The 16,215-nt window shown below is 43.5% G+C and overlaps 1 protein-coding gene and 1 long non-coding RNA gene across 8 annotated transcripts in view; one reads left to right on the top strand and one right to left on the bottom strand.

Moving 5' to 3' along the window:
• Positions 1-16,215, top strand: part of LOC140118736 (uncharacterized) — a 150,615-nt gene that overhangs the window by 64,478 nt on the left and 69,922 nt on the right. The window lies entirely within an intron of this gene.
• Positions 1-16,215, bottom strand: part of FGR (FGR proto-oncogene, Src family tyrosine kinase) — a 90,694-nt gene that overhangs the window by 22,851 nt on the left and 51,628 nt on the right. For all 4 annotated transcript variants that reach the window (XM_072137008.1, XM_072137010.1, XM_072137009.1 and 1 more), the window contains 3 exons: positions 12,194-12,349; positions 11,481-11,660; positions 11,315-11,391 (listed from right to left, as the gene is read on the bottom strand). In XM_072137008.1, the coding sequence (XP_071993109.1) occupies positions 11,315-11,391; positions 11,481-11,660; positions 12,194-12,349 (413 nt within the window). The remainder of the gene's footprint in view (positions 1-11,314; positions 11,392-11,480; positions 11,661-12,193; positions 12,350-16,215) is intronic.

Below are 16,215 nucleotides of genomic sequence, written 5' to 3'. Positions count from 1 at the left end.
AACCATGTCCGGGTCACCACTATCCCATAGAGGAGTAGCCCAGTCGAGCGCCTATCCAGTGAGCAAAGAAAAAACGCATGCCAACTTAGAGCGTTCGGGGGTGGACTGGGAGGACGTCAATTTGATGTACAACGAGCACTGGACAACAAAACTCCTGCAAAAATTGGGGTTGCCATCAAATTTGTTTGGCATCAAAATATCTGTTCCAGAGTTCGCTGCCGAAAAACATGGCTGGGGGACAGAAGCAAAAGGAGGAGTCACAGGAGCCTGCTGCTGGGAGGCAATAATCCGCAGGGTGGCAGCAAGTTTGTCCAACAGTTCTTTTTGCGCAGCAATCTCTTGGGACTGCTGGGCAATAGTGCTGGGAAGGTCACCCAGAAGCAGGTATGGATCCTTGACACTGTCCATGGCTTTGGCAGAGATCATAACCTTGGCGGAGTCCATGGCCGGATCTTACTGTCACAGTCTTAGGACTAAGTAAGTGGACTCCCTGGACCACCGAGTGAGATAACAACCTTAGCCACACCCGGGAGCGGAGTCTAAGTGAACTCCTGGTCTTCGCCAGAGCCCGCCGCAAAGCGGGATGGTCTTGCTGCGGCGGGGAGTCACCAGGTCGCTCCACAGGTGCGACTAGGCCCACAGTGGCAGCCAAGGTAGGGACACGGGGACCACGGATGGCAGGCAGGACCACGGGAAGGCAGGCAGGCAGGACCACGGGAAGGCAGGCAGGACTACGGGAAGGCAGGCAGGACCATGGGAAGGCAGGCAGGCAGGACCATGGGAAGGCAGGCAGGACCACGGGAAGGCAGGCAGGCAGGACCCCTGTAGGACGGCTTGCAGGCAGGACCCCTGAAGGACGGCAGGCAGGCAGGACCCCTGAAGGACACTAGGATACTGGACCGCCACAGGATTGCAGGACCGCCACAGGACGGCAGGACCGCCACAGGATTGCAGGACCGCCACAGGATTGCCACAGAACAAGGGAACACAGAAAACCAGGAACACGGGAATCACAGAATCCACAGAGGCGTCTGGAAACGCTCGGGAACACGGAGCGCTTTGTCTTCAGTAACAGGACATGAAGATGCGGCAGGGGATGCTGGGAGTCGCCAGGCTATATAGCCAAGCCAGGAATGACAGAGCCAATAAGGAGGACGCTGGCCCTTTAAGGCTGGGAGAAGTCCGCACGCGCCCCCTCTAGTGCCAGGAGCACGTGACTGCATTGAAGAAGCATGCGGCCTACACGCTGGGAGCAAGAGTGCAGGCCGGAGCCTGGAGAGGTAAGTGAGAGCTGGGGGAGCGGGGACCGCGGCAACAGGCACGGGTACACCCTCAATCCGTACCGAGGATCGCGGGTGTAACCGTGACACATATAAAGCGAATGTCAGAATACAAAAAATGGGGCTGAGCCTTAAGCTACAAAATGGCCTGAAGGGGGTTAATGTCTCATTCTCAGATTTGGTTGACGTTAAAAGTGGGATGCCACAGGGGTCAGTATTGGGCCCCTTTCTTTTTAATATTTTTATTAATGATCTTGTATGGCTGTCATGCGACGGAAATGGGGGTGCGGGCTGACGGCCGATCCGACTGATTCGGACTGAGCGTGGGATTTAACCCCTTATCACCGACACTAGTTTTCAGCTCAATGACCAGACTCGGTTTTTCAAATCTGACATGTCTCACGATAATTGGTTATAACTTCGGAACGCTTTAACATATCCCGGTGATTTTGAGAATGTTTTCTCGTGATACATTGTACTTCATGTTAGTTATAAAATTTAAGTGATACGTTTTGCGATTCGTTCTGAAAAAAAGTTAAAATTTGGCAAAAGTTTGTAAAAATTCTTCATTTTCCTAGTTTGAAATGTTCTGCTTTCCAGACAGGAAGTAAAACTACCCAAAAAGCTTGATAAATTACATTTACGGAATGTCTGCTTTATGTTGGGATGATATTTTATGCATCCTCTCACTTTTCTAGGATGTTATGAGGTGCAGAACTTTAGGTGCGATTTTTCTCATTTTCATGAAAATTGCCAAAACTCACATTTTGAGGGAAAACTCAGCTTCCAAGTGACTTTGTAAGGCCTAAGTAATAGTAAAACCCCATAAATTACCCCACTATAGAAACTTCACCCCTCAACGTATGTAAAACAACTTCTATTAAGTCCATTAACCCTTTAAGTGTTTCACATGGGTTAAAACAATATGGACCTGCGATTTAGAAACTATGGAATTTTTTTGGAACATACATTCATTTAGGCCAAACTGACATTTTCAGAATAAATTAAATGATGAATCGCACTGCAACGTGTGATGCCCAATTCCTCCCGAGTGTACTGATACCCCATATGTGGTGGTAAACTTCTGTACAGGCGCACGGCCAAGTATAGAATGAATGGAGGCGCCATTCACTGCAGATTTGTATTGTCACATTGTACAACCTATACATTTTTATTTTTTTTTGGTAATGCAAACATATGAGGGCTTAATTTTTACAGAATGAGATACAATGTATAGATAATTAATTTAGGGGGTCTATAGCTTATTCATGAGATTTTATTAACTATTTCAAGGTGGACACAAACAAAATCATCAATTTTTATTTGGGATTTTTAGCATTTTTTTCCCCCCGTTCACCGTAATGTAAAAATAATATTTTATCTTTATTCTCTGGTTCACTACGATTGCGGTGATACCTCATTTATATAGTTTTTCTTATCTTTGCTCAATTTTCCTGAGCAAAACCAATATTGGAGAATATCGCATTGTTTTTACTATTGACAACTTTTTAGGGCCATATCTGTATTTTTCTGTTGTCAGATCTGGTTGAGGGCTTATTTTTTGCGAAAAGAGTTGTTCTTTTCAGTCGTATCATATTAGGGAATGTAGCTTTTTTTGATCATTTTTTAGAACATTTTTTGTGATAGTGTTTGATGAAAAATTGTATATTACGGGGAGTTTTTCGTGGTTATTTTTTTCATCGTTCCCCGAGCGGGTTCAATATTGATTTAGATTTATTGTACAGATTAATACGGACGCGGTGATACCAAATATGTACATTTTTTGTGTGTTTTTGTGTTTTATATACTGTATTTGCATTATATGTGTAACTGGGGAGATTATGGGACTTTATTTTATTTATTTATTTAATTATTATTATAAAACAATTTAATCTTTTTTTTTTACTTTCACTTATTTTCAACCTTTTGGCTTGAATAAGCGATCATCCGATCGCTTATTCAAGCCTTTACACTGCAATACACTTGTATTGCAGTGTATAGTGTAAGTAACTGAGCATGCCGCGCATGCTCAGTTACTTACAGCCGGGTCCTGCCAGGAAGGCAGAACCCGGCGAGAAGAGGAGACGACAGCCCCGGGATACTCGTCGGGACCCAGGGCAGCGGCAGGAGGGATCGGATCCCCCGGTAAGCACACCGGGGGGGTCCGATCCACGGGGGACACACTTGCACGCCGCGGTCATGCTTGACCGCGGCGTGTAAGGGGTTAAACACCCGGGATCAGAGTTTTTCCGATACCGGGTGTTAGTGCCGGGTCTGGGCTGTGATATCACAGCCCGACACCGGCACTATAATAACCCGATGTCCCGAAATCTTCTTCTGATGCGGCGCCGTAGAAAGGCGTCGCATCAGAAGAAGTACCCTTAATGACCGACGTAGATTCCCGATAGGGCGGTCATTAAGGGGTTAAGATTAAAATTCTGTCGCAACCAATGCACTTACATACACCGGGCAAAAGATGGTGAACTCCGGCGGACCTGAGCGGGGAAGCGACAGATGCAGGAAATTGGGCGCAATATCTTTGTGAATCGCACCAGACCGTATGGTTGTCGGACACACCGTATGCCGAGAACTCGTTCGACCGGGTAAAAACTGACAAAAAGGCTTTAGGCTGGTGACACGTGGCATTTTGGTTGCATTTCTACTGTGTTTTTAAAACGTATTGAAAACGCATTCGTTTTTACGTATGCGTTTTTCAAATATTTGTTTGCGTTTTTAAAAACGCAATGCTTTGTGTGCTTTAATTGCATTTAGCTGTGTTTCTTGGAATTTGTAAAAACACAATGATCAGTCATCTTCTTCTCCCTGCTGTTTTTTCATGTAATTACATGCGTTTCTAAATGCAGACCACATATGCATGCGTTTTCAAATAACGTGACTGCTTTGAAAACACACCTTAAAAACGCAAAAAAAAAATGCAGGAAACAAAAACGCCTAGTTAAGACACTTTAGCCAAAAACGCATTGAAAAAGCCAATATGCAAATACAATGCGTTTTTCAAGACTTCAAAAACGCAATGAAAACAACGCCAGGAGTGTCAATAGATCTGGGCCGATATATACATAATGGGGCACGTTTGATAAGCAGTCTGCATACATGTATTTATAAAGTGGCTGTGCTTGCATTGTGTTGCGGCTGCACTATGCACGCCAAGACACAATCCCATGCACAGGAGGGGGGGGGGGGTTCTGGTGCGTACTCACACCATTACCACATTTATGTCAGCAAGTTTGACAGAAATGTGGTGCACGTCCCTTGAACTGTGTGCACCAGAAAAAATGTGGTGCACACAGTTCCTGCACTTCAGGCGCATGCAGCGTGCACCACATTCATGGATATCGACATCCGGTCTTCATGAATATGTTGCCTGCTGCACGATAGTAAATGTGGGTCAATGTGAATTCAGCCTGTAAATGTGGCCTGATATATTCTCCAAAGCATGGAACTATGTGTAAAATATAGTTAACATATAAACATATGCAACATCGGGGCTTAGCCATTTCTTGTGGCCGAGGCCCAGAATACCAAAGTGGCTGGCTAGGGCACGCTGTGGTCTTGGTGCTTGGTATGGAGACCGGAAGCATGTGCAAGTGGCATGTGCAAGAAATATAGTGGGAGAGGCTGATGCAATGGTTTCTCCCTGGAGCAACCCCTGAGGAGTCTGTAGGATGAATCCCTGGGTGATGGATTGGGAAGCCCGTGGTGGTAAGCAGCCTGGATCCAGGGATCAGATGGAGATAACGTTGTGAAAATCAACTTACAGTTCTTTATTGAACAGCAGGCAATGGCCAAACGATTAACAGCAGGTTCACAAGCTGGAAGAGTCATGGAGAGCTGGTCCACAGGATTCAGGTTGAGCTGGAACAGATGGAGCTGGGTGATTGATCTCGGCTCTGGGCTTAAAGGGAACCTACCACCACAAATCTACCTATAAAGGTAGATTGGGTGGTAGGTGGATCAATGGGACGTGAGGATAGCCCTTTTAAGGGCTAATCCTCACGTCCCTGCACTTTTTTAATAACTTTAATTTGGTATTTATTCAAATTTACTTATGCGGCTACCGGGGCGTGGAGTAGCCGCATATGAGATTACACGAGGCGGCTACTCCACGCCCCGGTAGCCATTTTACCCCTCCTACTCACCCATCTTCGGCGCGCAGCTACGCGGAGCCCTCGTCCGGCGATCCTGCCGTCTGCGCATGCGCAGAAGAGCAGGCCCGCGCCTGTTTCGGAGTTGTGACCGCGCAGGCCGAAGATGGGTGAGTAGGAGGGGTAAAATGGCTACCGGGGCGTGGAGTAGCCGCCTCATGTAATCTCATATGCGGCTACTCCACGCCCCGGTAGCCGCATAAGTAAATTTGAATAAATACCAAATTAAAGTTATTAAAAAAGTGCAGGGACGTGAGGATTAGCCCTTAAAGGGCTATCCTCACGTCCCATTGACCCACCTACCACCCAATCTACCTTTATAGGTAGATTTGTGGTGGTAGGTGCCCTTTAAGTCTTCTGACTTGCACTGGGTCCTAGGCGATGGCCTGCGGCATTTATAGCTCCTGAAAACAGGACACTGCCTGTGGCAGACAGTCCATGAAGCCTGGTTCTCTCCTTACTCTCCATTTTACCCCTCCTACTCACCCATCTTCGGCGCGCAGCTACGCGGAGCCCTCGTCCGGCGATCCTGCCGTCTGCGCATGCGCAGAAGAGCAGGCCCGCGCCTGTTTCGGAGTTGTGACCGCGCAGGCCGAAGATGGGTGAGTAGGAGGGGTAAAATGGCTACCGGGGCGTGGAGTAGCCGCCTCATGTAATCTCATATGCGGCTACTCCACGCCCCGGTAGCCGCATAAGTAAATTTGAATAAATACCAAATTAAAGTTATTAAAAAAGTGCAGGGACGTGAGGATTAGCCCTTAAAGGGCTATCCTCACGTCCCATTGACCCACCTACCACCCAATCTACCTTTATAGGTAGATTTGTGGTGGTAGGTGCCCTTTAAGTCTTCTGACTTGCACTGGGTCCTAGGCGATGGCCTGCGGCATTTATAGCTCCTGAAAACAGGACACTGCCTGTGGCAGACAGTCCATGAAGCCTGGTTCTCTCCTTACTGCTCTATGCAGACTAACACAGAGCTAAGACCATGTGCTTCCTCTCAGCAGGGGTTTATATGTTCCTCATGTCAGGTGGTAGAACTCCTCCAATCAGCTTCCAGCTTGCTTTACAAGAACATAATTGGACAGTAACATCTCACAGTGTTAACTGTTGGCTTACCAGGCAATGGCTAAAGCTGCAATCACTAGGTATTCCAAGAGGTAGCTTCTGGATGAGTTGCGCAGGCTCACCAGATAGATCCTGACCAGGAGAGGGCGCTATTTGCAACAACCACCTTGCCTATATGATTTGGCAAGAGTGTTGCACATTTTCTAAATATAAACACAACATATTTTTCCTCCCATTCTTCATAAGCGGAATGATCTAAGACCATTTTCACATGCGGTTTTGAAACGTAATTCAACGGCTCTGCGGAAAAGCTTGGCCCAATGTGTTTACAATGAAATGTTTGTGATCAGGAACGAGGACCAGGTGTTTTGTATTGTTTATATGCAAAATATGTGGTCCTTGTTCCTTGTATAAACTCATGCGTGATTGGTCCAAGCTCCTTCCTACAGCCTTTAAATAGTTTTGTGTGTACTGTGTGAATGCAGTACATGTGATAATACAGTAGGAATTATGGGACTTATTCACTAAGGGTCCGCAGCCTTTCGACGGATTTTCTGACGTTTTCCGTGATTGTGCGGCTGTGACAGGTATTTAACAGGGGATTGTGTCGCACACGATCGGATATTGGCACAGCTGCACCAGCTTTTATGCGACAGAAATCGGGGTGGGCCGCCGGATGATCTGACTGATTTAGACTGAGCGTGGGATTTAACATTCAAATTGTGTTGCAATCCAATGCACTTACATGCACCACGAAGAAGAAGGTGAACTCCGTCGGACCTGAGCAGGGAAGCGACACATGCAGGATATTGGGCGCACAATCTTAGTGAATCGCGGCAGAGTGCATTATCGTTGGACAATGCATTTTCTGGGCGCTTTTTTAAAACCGAAGCCTAGAAACTGCCTTGAAGACAGCTAAGATGATCGTCTATAAACTTATGGTAGTCTCAAGTCTATGACTGTAGTGGAGAGTGAGATACTGAATCACATTGGATACTGAAAGTCAAAGTTCAAAAAATTGTTACTCTTTTTCCAGTCAGTGTAATTGGAGAAGAAAACAGCTGTAAATCTGAAAATAAAACTTACTCTAAAGTTATGCTAAAAGGTTTTACTTAGGCCGCATTCACACGATTGTATGGGGGACGTATGTTGCCTATGTAATGTGTATGTTTGCCATCTCTCCCATCACTGCAGCTGTTGGTAAAGGAATTATAAGGTTTATTAGGTTTCAACAGACGTGTCTGGAAATAATTTTATTCCCCTTTTCCCGGTGTGACAGTGATGAGTCTGCTTATATATATATATATATATATATATATATATATATATGGGAATCAGGAAGAACACTTGTTGGCTGAACAAACTGCTTGGCAGATTTATAGTTAACTTGTATGCTCACAAAGAGAAAAGAATGGTAAAATGAAAAGGAAAAAGAAATGAAGTAGTAATTAAAAAATTATGTATGGGAATGTGCTATTGGTGACTATTGGTGCTATTTAGAATTGTTCAACAGTACCTTTAGAAGTGTTTATGGCACACACTAATCATCTGCAACACCCCTGCCAACGTATAGGGAAGGTGGTTGTTACAAATAGGCCCGTCTCCATGTTAGGGAGACTGATCACCTCTCTAGGAGGTCTCTTAATACTGGAGAACTTTGTAATTGCAGCTGTAGCCACTGCCTGGTAAGGCATAAGTTAACAATGTGAAATGTTGTTGTCCAATAAGAATCTCTATACTATTGTAAAGGAAGCTGGAAGCTGATTGGAGAGTTCTACCACCTGACCAAGGTAGTATAAAAACCTTTGGTGGGCAGAAGCACATGGTTAGAGCAGAGAGACAGACCTCATGGAACCCACCTAACCACCCAAATCTGTTTTCGCGAAAACCCACAGTTTGTATGTGCTAAGATTCACAGTGGGAAAGTGTTGCATAGCCTTCCCCGAGTGGGAAAGTGTTGCATAGCCTTCCCCGAGGCATTGGGCACCTCCATCTGCTGTTGCCATCCTCCACACTAAGGGCAAAAATGGCGGATTCTCCACAGCAGCTGCTTCCTCCAATACCGGACCTCCAGAGGGCCGCTTCTGATGTGAGTACCCAGGGCCTATTCCACAGTAACTGTTACCATGTCTCCCTTAGCCCTGGCTGGGATACAGTCCGGCCTCCCTGCAGTATCCAGGACCACCTTCCAAGAGACCCATGCTGTCCGGTGAGAACACCCTGTCAGCTACAGAGGTCGCCACCACAAGCTCAACAGCTCCCCCAATAGCTGCAGGTCAGTCTGAGATACTCCTCCATTTGTCAGCAATCATCATCATCATTATCATCATCATCATTATCATCATGCAATCTACAGCGCCCCCAGCTACTAAAGGTTGGTCAGATACCTACCTCCGTTCTTTGCTGAGATGCCTACTGCTGCAGGTGGCCTTCCCACTGTTCCAGCTCTAGATTCTGGGTGCCTCATGTCATCAGTTGCAGAACCCACCAGATGTTCCTGCTGAGTCTATCTAGCCAGCAAACCATCTCCAGGCAGTGAGAGCTTCTATTTCACAGGTTGATCCTCAAGCTGAATTGGAACATTTTCTAGCATCATCCGTTCCTGCTATAGCGCACGTTCCCGCAACCTGCGGTCCTGCTACAGCCACATCTGCACCAGAGGACATCTCGCTGCTTCTGCATCTACCTCTGTAGTTCCAGATATGGAATAACTCCCTCATAGGCTGTAGCCCATAACAGGTACTGATACATTGTATATATTCTCCTGATTCAGATTTTTCTCACAGTTGGTCTACCCCCACATATCCTATAGAGCCAGAGACTCTCCTGGACTCTCCACTTTTGTTTAAAAGACAGATACTTTCCTTGACTACTCACCAGTTGTGCTTTGAAAGCACCCCTCTCTGCTGAATGCAAATCTACTTCTTCTACAAAGGACTGTGTCCCTCATATCAAGAGGAGATCCTTTGCTTTTTCTTTTTCCCTTCATCAAGGACTGTGCCCAGAGAATGCACTCTGATGTATGTCAGCTCTCTGAGAGACGTAAAGTCATAATTATTTTTCAAGGAAAAAGGACATTCTTATTATTGCTGCTTTCAATATTATGCCTTCCTTTGCAGGAAATGGACATTTGTTATTGATTGCAATGCATTTTATGCCTTCCCTTTTAGGTGAAAAGGACAATTGATACTCATGCTATTATGTATATTATGCCTTCCTTTTACAGGAAAAGGACATTGCTATATCCGGTACTCAAAGTAGCCATATATATTGTAATGTTATATAGTGTTTATAAGCTGTTTATCCATTGTGCTACAGACTGCCAATGGGATGAATATAGTACTGCACATAGCCTTAGCACTTCACCCAAAGTGCACTTTATTTTGCACCCCTGCAGGTTGTAGAGTGCGTGGACCATCTGGAGGCTGTGTACTGCTAGCCAGCTCCAGCCTATATTCCCGACTGGTTCATAGCTGAGCCGTGGGTGGCTTGTTCAATTACAAAGGGGGTATGCAACACCCCTGCCAACGCATAGGCAAGGTGGATGTTGCGAATAACGCTCTCTCCATGTTAAGAGCTGATTACGTCTCCAGGAGGTCTCTAAATACTGGAGAACTTTGTGATTGCAGCTGTAGCCACTGCCTGGTAGGGCAAGAATTAACAATGTGAAATGTTGTTGTCCAATAAGAATCTCTATACTATTGTAAACGAAGCTGATTGGAGAGTGCTTCCACCTGATCAAAGGAGTATAAAAACCCCTGGTGGGCGAGAGCACATGGTCAGAGCAGTGAGACAGACCTCATGGTCTGCAGACTCAGAGTCAGAACTAGTCAGAGAGCAGAGACTCCATCTTGGAGTACATGTCAGCCAAACAAGCAGAGGAGAGTGCAGCTCCTGCAGAGCTGCACCAGCCAGTGTTATAATACCAGGAAGCAGAGGTGCCTCAGGCCACTGCCTAGAAGTCAGGGGAAGTCAGGAGACATAAGCCCCCAGACCAGAGGTCCGCCATCCAGACTCGGCTCCATCTTTACCAGCCCAGCCTGAAGCTATTACCAGGCTGTGAATAAACCTTCCTCCATCAACCGTCTAGCTTGCTGAATCTGCTGCTACCATTTGGCTGTTGCCTGCTGTTTGAAGTTGAATAAAGAACTGTAAGTTGATTTGTACAATGTGCCCCTGTATAATCTCTGGATCATGCTGTATCACCACCACAGGCTCCCCCACCTCCATCATCCAGGCGCTCCAATATACACCCCAAGTGTTGCCCCAGGGAGAAACCTATTGCATCAGCCTTTCCCTCCATATTTCTTGCACACACCACCTGCTGGAGACCTGCCACGCAGTGGGCCCCAGCCTCCGGTCCCAATACTAAGCACTGTGACCATAGCGTGCCCATAGGTCACATAAGCCTGCCACTTCGGTATTCCGGGTCCTGTTGTATTCAGCTACGGAAGAAAGGCTAGGCCCCGGTGGGGGATGTTGCACATCTAACTGCAGAGACTACAATGCACCAGAATCATCTACAATGGGACAAATTTATCAAAAAGTCTAAAAGAAAACCTGCCCAGGTGCAGATTTTGTGTTTAAAGTGCACTTTAAGATAAGATATCTGCACTGTAATTGGTTGCTAGGGGAAAAAAAACAATATTTTCTTCCAGACGGTTTAAAGTATCTGCACATTAATGTGTACTGTGCAGAAGCACATCACATTCTGTGTAGTGGTTGCACCTGGTAACTGCAGCTCCCTCGCTAAAATGCTGTACATTATTCTGCATTTTATGTAAACAGTCTTATCCCATTTACCTGTGCTGACATATCAACCAACTGTGGTAACTTCAAATACCGGCCTTCCTTTTCCTTCAGGTAGTCTAGCAAGCTTCCTAGAGAACAGAACAGACCAGACCAAGGTTAGACCAGGCTTAGGAGTTACTTTTTTATGGAGCAGATGAGCCTTAGTGAAGACACTTACCCTGTGACATATATTCAGTGACAATGTATATGGGCTCTTCAGAAACCACTGCATATAACTGAACCAGTTTGTCATGACGGAGCTTCTTCATGATCTGAGCCTCCTCCAAAAATGCTTCTGGGGACATAGTTCCTGGTTTGAGGGTCTTCACAGCTACATTAGTTGCACCATTCCATGTTCCTTTTAAGAAGCCATATCTCAACATATAAGTTTATACAAAATGTCATTCAGCTAATTGTACCGCACCTATATATACGGTATATACATTTACCTTATACACTAAAAATCCATAGTCTTACTTTGATATATTATGGCTGATTGGGTTTTGTAGGTAGTGCTGGACAATATCCATTTAAGAGTACAGGCAGTCCCCTACTTAAGGACAACCCATAGTTACAGGCAGACCCCTCTGACCTCTGGTGAAGCTTTCTTAATGCTTTACTATAGTCCCTGACTGCAATAATCAGCTGTAAGGTGTCTGTAATGAAGCTTTATTGATAACCTTTGGTCCCATTACAACAAAAAATGTTTAAACTGCAATTGTCACTGGGGCCAAAAATTATTTTGTCTGGATCTACAATTATTAAATATACAGTTTCGACTTACATACAAATTCAACTTAAGAACAAATCTCCGGACCCTATCTTGTACGTAACCCAGGGACTGCCTGTACAGCAAAGACTTCCAAACTGAAATAACCAATACAGTCATACCTTTCCAGACATCTCCAAAGCAACCCTGTCCCAGCTTTTTATCTAGGGTAATAGATTCCCTTGCTATTTCCCAGGCATCTTTTGCGAGTCCCATTGTTTGAGGTTTTAGGTTAACACAAGGCTTTGTTAACAGTTGGCAAAGACCATCATTGAATTCTGCAGAGATTAATTAAAACACATCAGATAAAAAATATGGTTATGTCTTATTGCAGGCATGTAACCAAATATTGTACATTATAGTGATCTGATAAAAACATACACCTTCCTTTTTTAACCTCATAATAGCCAGTATCAATAGGTCCTAAATAACAAATACTGAATTTGCACATATGGCGATTTACCAGCATTATTTATTGGACTGGGTTTAGTTTTGTAGCAATATTTGTTTTTCTTGCTTAACTTTACTACAGGTAAGCTGGGCACACAGGTTCAGTTTTATCAATCTGTTTGCAACAGAATTGGCTGTAATTCCCACCACAGTAGCGTCTGTGCAACATTTATTAAGGGTTTTAGACAACATCAGACACAGTGGTTATTAAAATGATGCAGCATATTTCACACAGTCACTATTTCAACAGCATTTTGCAGCAGTGTTTAAAGGGAACCTGTCACAAAATTTTACCCCACCTTTTAACCTTATAGTTCCCTCAATCAGAGTATGAAATGTATTTTTAAAATTCCCACTTAATGTGATATCTCTCACAATCTCCTCAAAAGTCGGGCGAATATGGACTCTTCTTAACCCATTTTCACACGAGAAGAGTCATTTTTAGTGGTTGCAGAGGTAGTCTAGCTTCAGAAGCTGAATCTTCTGTTCTATAAGCTTTTTTTTGTCATTTTAAAGATAAGGATCTCATCTTTCAGATCCCTTCAAGCTTATGGTTCAGTGAGCTATAAAAAATAGGCAAGGACTGGATCTTTTTCTGCAGCTTGCATTTACAACTATGTCTTTAGCTGTCTTTATCTCCGATTCTGTAGCCCACAAAGCCATAAAAAATAAATCTGAAAGATGAGATCCTTATCTTTAATAAGGCCCAATCATGCTTCTTTGTGCTAAAGAACAGAAGATAGGGACTTATAAATTGACACTGCCCCTGCAAACACTAAACTTGACTCATTTCATGTGAAAATGAGGTGAGAAGAGTCATATTTGCCTGACTTTAGGGGAGATTTTTTATAAGTAAAAGGTGAGATTTCACAAAAAAGTGGGAAATCTATAAATGACATTTCATCTCCTAAGTGGGTTAGAAGTTTAGTTGTGTAAAACCTGGTGAAAGGTTCTCTTTAAAGACAAAACCAGAAAGCTCAATGGAAAGCTCTGTATCTCTTCAATGTTTTGAGAAGGCTCCAGGTTTTGGTTTATAAATACTGATAGAAAATACTCACAGCAAGGAGGTGGGCTTAATATTTGACTTCACAAAGCAATGGATGCAAATTTACTAATACAAGCCAACTGAATGATGGTTACGTCTGTCAGATTATAAAACAGACTCCTTTATGTTATGTTTCATATTATTTGGTTGCGTTTACTTAGGTCAGTGGTGGCTAACCAGAACCGTTTCTGTGGGCACTCCGGCCATCACCAGAGATGACACCAGGTATCTTCCTACAGTCCCAGACAGCCCAGGACTTTTTTATTTTTCCATGTAAAGAGCTCTGTTTGGGCTTGTTTTCTGCGTAACAAATTTAACTTCATAGTGATGGTATTTATTATTCCATGCCGTATACCGGGAAGCGGGAAAAAATTCAGAATGCAGTGAAAATGATGAAAAATCGCATTTGCGCCGTTTTCTTGTGGGCTTGGATTTTACAGCCTTCACTGAGCCCCAAATCACAAGTCTATTTTATTCTTTGGTTTGGTACGATCACGAGGATACCAAATTTGTACAGGTTTTATAATGTTTTTATACATTAAAAAAAATTAAAACCTTCTATACAAAAAAAAAAAATTCTTCATTTTGCCATGTTCTGGCACTAATAACTTTTTCATACTTCAGTATACGGAGCTGTGGGTGGTGTCATTTTTTGCAACTTTTGATGACGTTTTTAATGCTTTTATTTTTAGGACTGTATGGGCTTTTCATCACTTTTTATAGAATTTTTTATATTTTTCAAAATGACAAAAAAGTGGCATTAAACGCTGGGAAAAATCGCTAATATATTTTGATAGATCTGGCATTTTGGGACGCGATGATACTTAATGTGTTTATGATTTTTATTGTTTATTTATATTTATATCAGTTCTAGGGAAAGGGGAGTGATTTAAACTTTTACTTTTTTTACTATTTTTTCATATTTTTTTTTAAAAATTTAAAAAAAAATTTTTAACATTATTTTAGACCCTCCAGGGTAATTTAAACCTGCAGGGTCCGATTGCTAATACTATATACTGCAATACTACTCTATTGCAGTATATAGATATTTTACAATGATTTTTAATAGCCTGCCCTCTAGTGGCTATTAGAAATCATTGCACCTGGCAAGCCTACGAGTCTCAATGAGACTCTAGACTGCCATAGCAACCGATCGCCGCCCTCTGATGACATTCCAGGGGCCGGCGATCCGGCATCCAAGATGGCGGCCGGCATTCAACTGTAAGTTAGGTGCTGCGGTTGGGTTCGACCACGGCACTTAACAGCATACCTCCCAACATCTAAGCCACACCCCCAATCACTCCCTGGCCACGCCCCAAATTTTAGCCATATTATAATAATAAAAATCATCTCAATTAAAAAATAAAAAAAAATTTCCTCATTGGGATTTGAACCTAGAACCTGCAGTTTCCATGAACAATAATAACACAGCGCCCCAACCCACTGAACTATTAGCTTTGTGATTATCAAGGATTAGAATTTTGGTAACTAACTCCCGGGCTGAGTCCTCTTCATACAAGGGTGGGGGTTGTTGCATATTGCAGCAAACCCCCACCGCTAATAACCGCGGTCGTTGCTTGCACCGATCGAGGCTATTAACCGGTCCGTTGCCGCCGCCATCTTTATTCTGATTGCCGTGCCCCGAACGTCATCAGGGGGGGGGGGGGGGCGGCGGCGTTCGGTTGCCATGGTAGCCTCGGGTCTTCGTTTGACCCAAAGCTATCTGGCTTCTGCAGATTCGTTACAATGAGCCAGTGGCTCATTGTAATGAATGAGGTGCAAAAATGCCATATATTGCAATACAGAAGTATTGCAGTATATAATAGGAACAATCTGACCATCTAGGGTTAATGTATCCTAGATGGTCTAAAAAAATAGTGAAAAAAAAAAGAAAAAAAAAGCTTAAAAAAGAAAAAAGTTAATAAAATATTAAAAATTCAAATCACCCCCCTTTCCCTAGAACGGATATAAAACATAATAAACAGTAAAAATCACAGACATATTAGGTATCAAAATATAAAAACGGTTACAGCCGGTGGTGACCTCCGAGGCGGGAAATGGCGCCCAAATGTCCGAAATGCGACTTTTACACCTTTTTACATCACATAAAAAATGGAATAAAAAATGATCAATATGTCGCACAGACCTCAAAATGGTAGCAATGAAAACGTCGGCTCATTTCGCCAAAAATGACACCTCATAAAGCTCCGTGCGCCAAAGTATGAAAAAGTTATTAGCTTCAGAAAATGGCAATTTTTTTTTTCTTTTTTGTACACATTTGTTAAATTTTTTAAAATGTATTAAAACACAATAAAACCTGTATAAATTTGGTATCACCGCGATCGCACCGAACCAAAGAATAAAGCTGAGGTGTTATTTTGAGTGCACAGTCAAAGTCGTAAAAACTGAGCCCACAAGAACGTGCACGTGCGTTTTTTTTTCAATTTTTCTACATTTGGAATTTTTTTTCAGATTCGCAGTACACGGCATGTTAAAATAAATAACATTACGGGAAAGTAAAATTTGTTACGCACAAAATAAGCCCTCACACAGGTCTGTACACGTAAAAATTAAAAAGTTATGGATTTTTGAAGGTGGAGAGCGAGAAATGAGCGAAAAAACCCTGCGTCCTTAAGGGGTTAATGCCTT

Source organism: Engystomops pustulosus, chromosome 2 (assembly GCF_040894005.1).
Source record: "Engystomops pustulosus chromosome 2, aEngPut4.maternal, whole genome shotgun sequence".
NCBI classification, from domain to species: domain Eukaryota; kingdom Metazoa; phylum Chordata; class Amphibia; order Anura; family Leptodactylidae; genus Engystomops; species Engystomops pustulosus.
This window is presented reverse-complemented; position numbering and strand designations above follow the sequence as displayed.